The 7,638-nt window shown below is 38.0% G+C and overlaps 1 protein-coding gene across 12 annotated transcripts in view; it reads right to left on the reverse strand.

Annotated features, from left to right (window-relative positions):
- The window catches only part of herc1 (HECT and RLD domain containing E3 ubiquitin protein ligase family member 1), an 86,839-nt gene that overhangs the window by 44,447 nt on the left and 34,754 nt on the right, over positions 1–7,638 (reverse strand). For all 12 annotated transcript variants that reach the window (XM_087261184.1, XM_087261182.1, XM_087261181.1 and 9 more), the window contains exons 26-36: positions 6,420–6,688; positions 6,106–6,324; positions 5,891–6,011; positions 5,541–5,778; positions 4,912–5,081; positions 4,672–4,827; positions 2,474–2,580; positions 2,281–2,391; positions 2,026–2,196; positions 577–816; positions 364–447 (exon numbers count right to left, since the gene is read on the reverse strand). In XM_087261184.1, the coding sequence (XP_087117310.1) occupies positions 364–447; positions 577–816; positions 2,026–2,196; positions 2,281–2,391; positions 2,474–2,580; positions 4,672–4,827; positions 4,912–5,081; positions 5,541–5,778; positions 5,891–6,011; positions 6,106–6,324; positions 6,420–6,688 (1,886 nt within the window). The remainder of the gene's footprint in view (positions 1–363; positions 448–576; positions 817–2,025; positions 2,197–2,280; positions 2,392–2,473; positions 2,581–4,671; positions 4,828–4,911; positions 5,082–5,540; positions 5,779–5,890; positions 6,012–6,105; positions 6,325–6,419; positions 6,689–7,638) is intronic.

Below are 7,638 nucleotides of genomic sequence, written 5' to 3' on the forward strand. Positions count from 1 at the left end.
TACGTGAAAATTTAAATACAAAAGCAACACATTTTCTTAAACCAGAATTCATGCAAATATCATTGGAAATTTTCTTGTTTGTAATGCCCATTTCTAGGATAAAAAACAGAGCCTAGATCAGGGGTGTCCAACCCTGTTCCTGGAGATCTACCTTCCTGCAGACTTTAATTACCAAGTGCTTCTTCAGATCCTACTTTGTTGATTTAGCTGTGTTCGATCAGGTTTTAAGCTAAACTCTGGAAAAAGGTAGATCTCCAGGAACAGGGTTAAGCACCCCTGGCTTAGACTGACATTCAACCATTAATCTGAACAGATCAGCATTATTTTGGCAATAAAGTGTAAATCAACATCTCTATATTTTACCTTCTCTCCTGGGTTGCTGCTGTAGAACATGACACAAGGGTAAAGCTCTGTAGCATCAACATCCTCAAAGGCCAGTTTGGGCTCCTGCCAGATAAAGCCACATGTTTAAGCACATAGATATATGTGTACACAATGAGTCTGAGAGAATGAGATAAATGGGTATTACAGCTCAGCTTTTGACATGTGAAATGGTGAAATGCTTAAAGACTGCACCTCTCCGTTCTTGCCAAACGACACGGTCCGGGCCTCCATGTCCAGCACACAGGTGATGTAGTCACCCTGTGTGTAGCTGGACAGTGTGAGGGTCTGCTCTCCGTTATGGTAGAGGTTGCCGCTGTATGCTCTGTAGAGCCACATGTCTGCAGTTGTGCGGTGGTTAAAATCATGGACAGGCCACCGTGAAACACCCACGCATGTGCCCTCATTTCCACGATTCTCCTTTACAATGTAAAACTGAAAACAAACAATAACACTTGTACTGTATACTCTCACATAATGACTAAATATATACATTGTGACAGAATATGCATGTGGTCATTACTTTTGTTTCTATCAGCAATGATGCATTAAATTAACAGAATTGCATGATGTTGTTATAGATGTCAAACAAATGCTGTTCTTTAACTTCCTGTCCACTGAAGTAATGACAAATGCAGAAAAATCTCACTTTGATATTACAAATATTTAATATTCAACATAAAAAAAAATCCTGCTTAAACTGTACTTTTTTTGTAATCAGGCAAATGCAGCATTGGGAATACATCTTTTAAAAACACTTAAAGGGATAACTAACAGAAAAATACTAGGAATTTACCCACTTTCAACTTTTTTCTATTGAACTAAAATAAGATATTATAAAGAATTTTGGAAACTGCTTGCAATTGACAAGCGTAGTAGAGAAAAACACCATAGAAGTCAATGGCTGCTGCTTTTAAAGCTTAGGACAGTATAGCTTCTTTTATGTTTGGAACAACGGAGGGCTAGTAAATATTGACTGAATTTTACTTTTGGGTGAACCAACCCTTTGAAAATCGAACAGGCCCCAAACCTTTAAACCAGAGATGCCTAAACTAGGGCCCACAGGCCAATGTTGGCCCATGGTAACCTTTAATTTGGCCTAACGTCCCATCTGAAGAGAGAATAAGAATGTTGGGAAGGGTTAAAGTGAATTCCTTTGACAGAGATTGCAATTTCTAACTTAATGCAACCTATTTGGTTTGTTTTATGGCTGAACTACAAAAAAGCCAACTGAATTACATGTTTGTAAATAAATCAGATTTTTTTTTAAACACAAAAATGCTGTCACTCGATGGATAGAGGACAACCCAGAAAACATTGACGAGCAAATCAAGGCCAAAAGCAGGAGCAGCTTGACTAGAGCAACTCCATTCTGTTATAAATGAGATTTTTTTTTTAACTGTAATAAGTCAATTTTAAAATGAAACTATAAACTGCATTAGTTAATATAAAGCAATGTTTTCTAGTTATTTTTATATAATAAATAAATTAGGAAATTACCCATGCCAACTATAATGGAATAAAGATTGGTATATTTACCTTCGGCCCAGCACACTCAAATTAAGTTTGGTTTTTGGCCTTTCACAAGAAAAAGTTTGGGCACCCCTGATTCAAACAATAATGTAAACAAAAAATGTATAGAACCTTCCACTGGTAGCAACCGGAGGAAATGCCAGTGGAGGCCAGACCGTAGCCTTTGCCTCCACTGCCATGCGTCAGTCCCTGTCCGCTTTCCACCACACAGCACTGGGCCTTCTCAGGGTCAAACGTCACTTCCTGGATAGGCAAATTTTCTTCCTCCTCATCTGTTTCACCCTAAAACAACCAGAAAAAGTGAACGCTGTGTATTAATACATGTTGAAGCATCAATACCTCTTACACCCGAGTCTCCTCCCTCACCTGTAGTTTGAGTTCCTGCTCTCTCTCCTTTAGCTGGATGGTGTGTTTGGCTTGAGCGACAGGTGCCTCCCACATACAGTCAGAGAGCAGTGAAAACAGCCTCTCCACCACCTACAGTACCACACAAACACAAATTCATTCAGCTCTGCAACACTAAATCTCAAGTGCTCAACACAGGCATGCGCAGCCAGACCTGGGTCATCTGATGATCCTCCACACTGCTCTCACAGGCAGGAAGAACTGCTTCAAGAACATGCAGAGCCAGCAGCCGTGTCCTCAAGTTACCAACCAGAGGAATGCCTGAAAAAAACACATATATTTAACCAACTTAACTAACCAAACAACAAAGGCTGGGTTTTTGTTTTTGGATTTTTCAATGGTTACTGATTCTGTTAAAAACAAAAATAGAAATACTTCCTGGCTTGACAGCACTTTAGGGGAAGTATGATATGGTTCAATAATAAATGTCAATTGACAGAAAAGCTTTCTATATAGTTTATCTCTTAGCATATCTGTAGGACAAACAGCATGAGAACACGGATTTCAATTTGCTTTTGTGGCTTACAGCAACTTGAACAATTAAATACATGATCGTATGTCAAAATCTTTCTTAAAATTAATATTTGTAAACAGTAAACAGGGTGGAATTTAATCTGAAGGGCTCATTCCTATGCCTGAATCCCGTCGGAGGGTCCCTCTGAAAGAATTAGAGCACATGGATGAGCCCTTCCGAATTGACTGCAGAGTGACACACCAAACGGCTTCCCTGCGCAAAGGATAGTTTCCTAAAGTGTCTATAAGTTGTATTTTTCCAACTTCTTTATTACAAAAGACCCTTCGAAGTGGTTAGTTTTGATCACTTTGTTTTGGAATGACACACTATAGCGATCATGATTTTTCAATCCGAAGTGCCCTTCGAATGGCAATTTTTATGCGCATGCCTTTGGACTGTGGGGGGAGAACATGCAAACTCCACACAGAAATGGCAACTGACCCCGCCGGGCTCGAACAAGCGACCTTCTTGCTATAAGACAATCATGCTACCCACTGCGTCACTGTGATGCCGCATTTTGGACATGCGCATAAAAAAATAATAATAATGTTGATGAAAACGCCAAGATATGCATAAATTTTGAAAATGTATATAATTTTTTTGTGTGTGCATAACTTAGAAGAATAAACTTTTTATTCAATAAGAAAAGAACTACAATGGAAACACTTGAATGGATAAACCAGCAGGTTGAGCACACTGTAAAACATCTGAAATGTAGTTTTGGTCATTCTAAAATGCCTTAATCATTTCAGTATTGGTGTTATTATATTTTTAGATACCTCCAGAATCAAGATCGTCGGGGTTCCGTGGCTCAAGCCTTCAAATGCCACCACGCGTTCGTTTTTGCATGTCGGCATTAGTCTTCTAAGGCGCAAATCATTTATTAAATAACAAAAAGATTGACGCAGCTTCTCCTACCGCAGCAAATTTCATTTTTACCTTTGATATTTGGCACCGGTTAATCAGGAAGTGAAGATTTATTTCGCTTTGACTCGTTAATTGGAAACGCTGCTTAATTTGCATGTCTTATATACAATATTTCAGTTTTGACCCTAAATGTAATTTGCATCTTTGGACGAAAACATGGTCATATACAACATGACTACAACAATTTAAAAGAATAAAAAAAAGTTTTTAAAAATTGTCCTAAGACAAGAATCGGTGTTGTTCAATAGCTTCAGGACAACTTTGATGAAAGGTACTGTATATCTTCAATCCTTAATTTGAACTTTGGGTCCATATATAATGACCCCAAGTCATAGTCAAGAAGTTAGCCTTAGTTAAAAAAAAAAAATCCCCCTTAATCTTATTAAAATAAGACTTTTCCTCATTATCTATCTATATTCACATTCAAAAAGAAATCTGGACTTCATTCGGTTCTTCTGAAGGTATAAAAAGAAACTATGTTTCTGGTATTTCTTTATTTGTTATATGCTAGTTTGACAATAGCTTTGTGCTTCTAGTATTTTATACACTGAAACTGTAAGTATGAAAAAAAAAGTATAAACTATATTTATTTAATTTCTGCTATATTTTTTATGACTTCATATTCTATGCATCTGAAATATAGAGGTGGATATTTTTTTTTAAATATCAACAAGATTTTTTTAAAGAGATATTTCACCCAAAAAAATGTATTCTGGTTTGAAACAAGGAAAAGGTGAGTAAATCATGACAGAATGTTTCATTTTTGGGTGAACTATCTCTTTAAAACTGTATTCACTTAAATCGAGATTATAACGGAATCAAGATCTTCTGAGTGAGAATCTAATGAAATAGAGAAGTCCAAGCCTACTGACAACAGACAAGATGATATTGCTTGGACACTGCTGTATTACCTGAACAGCATTTCTGAGCAGCAATGTTGAGAAGGACTTCGGTCCACTTAGGAGATGCCATCTTGGACTGGATAGCTTTGGAAGAGACGACTCGCCGCAGAAACACCAAGAAGTCTCCGAGGTGCAGCTCCGCTGTGTGTCTCTTTCGCAGTAATGCTACATCAAAATAAAAGCCATATATTAGACTACAAAGTGACTTTGGGTGTACGATGCTTTTGAGCTCACAATGTCCTACTGTACCTCGAAAGTCTTTCTTCTGAGCATCAGCGCAGTCATCCGTCTTCTCCTGAAGATCTGTACTAGCAATGAGCGAGTTTCCAGCAGCCTGAGCCAGCAGAGTCTTCAGCTGACTACACAGCAGATCCAGTAGAGCCTGGACCACCTTAGGACTCAAGCGATCTGCGTATGTCCTGATGGATAGATAGAACAAAAAAACAAATCTCAGTGATGTTGTAGAGGAAAAAACAATCAATTTATGCTACTATTCATAAGTTTTCAGCATTTCTAAAAGTGTTCTATTCAGCAAAATTGTATTTATTTGATAAGTAATATTTATTTTCACATGCAAACTAATGGTCTTTTATTTTATTAGACATACAATTTTATTTTAGTGCTAGAAATATTCCAGCAGATCAGACTTCAGTATCATTCATATGCTGAATTGGTGCTGAATAATCATGTATTATTATTATTATTATTATCCAAAAACAGAAGTGTTGCTTTATATTTTTTGTGGAAAAGGACCCCCACACCCACAAGTTTTAAAAAGAAGATTCATGTCTAGAATCAGAATATAAAACAAAGCAGCTGACTTTCACATTGCCTCTGAAATGAACAGACGTATAATGAAATAAAACGTTGTGTTGTACCCAGTGCTGATGGCCAGTATCTGTAACAGTCTGGTGCTGGCCACTTTAAGGGCAGTGCTGAGCTGAGAACCAGCAGGCTTTTGCAGGAGTTGCAGAGTTTGTCCAAGAAGGGTTTCTGTTCCACAAAGCTGAGAAAGAACATCCAAAAGGCCACTAGAAATAGCTAATGAAACATCAACCGGCTGGTATCGCACGCTTAATGCGAACACCGTCACCAATAGAAGTCTCTGCTGGGCCTCTGGACACACACACACACAGCAATCCAAATCATTTTTACAGTATATATAGCATAATAAAATAATAGCAAATGGTACCTGAATCAAAGCAGTGTATGAGTTTGAGTCCATTACCTATGTGGTGTTTGTTTGCTTGCAGGGCTCTTTCTAATGTGACTGACAGCTGCTGATAGATCTTATGCACAGCGGTCTGAATTTCCATCTGTAAACTCTTCTTGGCTGCTCTGACTCCATCCTACAAAAAAAATAAAGCATGTGCATACAGTTTATTAAAAAAATGTTTTAGGAGTAGCTCTAATCTCAAAGGTCAGACCAGTGCAACAGTTTACCTGGTAATGATGTAGCTGGACATTCTCCCCCTTTGGACCTCCATAACTGACAGCCCCCAGGCCGAAACATCCAGACAGGAACTGAAGTCTGACTGAAGTTAGCAAAGATGCAGAGTGAAAACTGAGGCCTGTGCGTCCAGCTCCAGAGCCTGCCTGACTGCTCTTCTCCTCCATCCCAGAAATCAACACCACAATCTGATGAAGGGCTTCCAGACGCAACTAGAGAAATGCATAAAACAGAAAAAGCTGCAGCTAAAAGCAAAGAAAGTCATCTGAAGAAACATAGTATAAATTTAAATATGGAATCCACATACTTCTGCCCGGCTCTGCTGCTGCTCCATGGCTATTATAATGGCCTGTGGGCTTGTGGATACGCTCTCTTCTGGTTCCTTAAAGGCAGGAGCATTTCCTACATCTCCACTGATGAAGTTGACGATGTTCTCGATGAGCGCGTGAAGTCTGAGTGATTGGTTCAGATCGAGGTCTGACTCATCATAGGACTGTTGAGAGCTGTAGAAACACTCGCGGGCCAAGCGTCCCCCAAACCAGTCAGCAGAAGAGTCTGGAGAACTGTAGAGGAAGCCTTAAAAACACAACAAAAAATATCTGTTAAACAAATTTAGAACAATGAGACAAAAATGTTGAGAACAGAAATGCAAATACAAGTCAATAGTAATAGTCCTAATAATAAGGAAAAATATGTATGAAGCAAAACTGATACAATTGAAAGCTGAGAACACTACAATTCAAATATTTTTTTGCAAACTGTGCATCCCAGGAACAGAGGCAATAGTTGACTGATAAAATGTGTTAAATCTCAGGTGTAGGGCTGTGCAATATATCAGATTTATCGAAATATCAAAAATTTGCCTATTGTGATATACATGCATACATTATGTTTGCAATGAATTTAGTACAAAAGTGACTGTGCCTGCCATTAGCACACCTTCTGAAAGACTTTACAGCACATATTGTCAATGTAGTCACATGTCAACACGCATCTCTGAAAAAATAGTTTTCTGCTCTAAATATTTGAATGTTTTAGTGTTTATGCTGAAACACTGTTTGACTAAGACATCAAGCCATGTTATGTAGTAAATTGAATGCTTTCAGTTTACACTGTTATTTTAGATTTGTTTTATACAACAATAAAACATGGCTGTTCACTTTAACAGAAGCTGTGTTGATGCTTTTTTCTCCTCTAAAAAATATTAAACCTATGTTGGTTTTAACCAGAGTTTAATATGAGCCAGATCTTGTGGAATGTCAGTGTTTTGCGTTCTGGTACTGATTTTAATGGATCCGGTATTAACTTGTTATTGGTAAACACCTATGTGTGTGCAGAGACTGCAAATGAGCACAAGCAAAGGCTGTGTGGATTGTTAGTCACCATGCAGAAGCAAAGCTAAAACTATTGGCCCTCAACAATAATTTCAGCCAATCAGCTTTCTTATATTTAAAATGTTTAAAATCAATCTCATTGGTTGGTGATTGTTTCACGCGCAGTGATCAGCGAAAATAAATAATGGCATA

The sequence above is a fragment of the Danio rerio genome, chromosome 7, assembly GCF_052040795.2.
Source record: "Danio rerio strain M-AB ecotype USA chromosome 7, GRCz13ab, whole genome shotgun sequence".
Taxonomy (NCBI): Eukaryota; Metazoa; Chordata; class Actinopteri; order Cypriniformes; family Danionidae; genus Danio; species Danio rerio.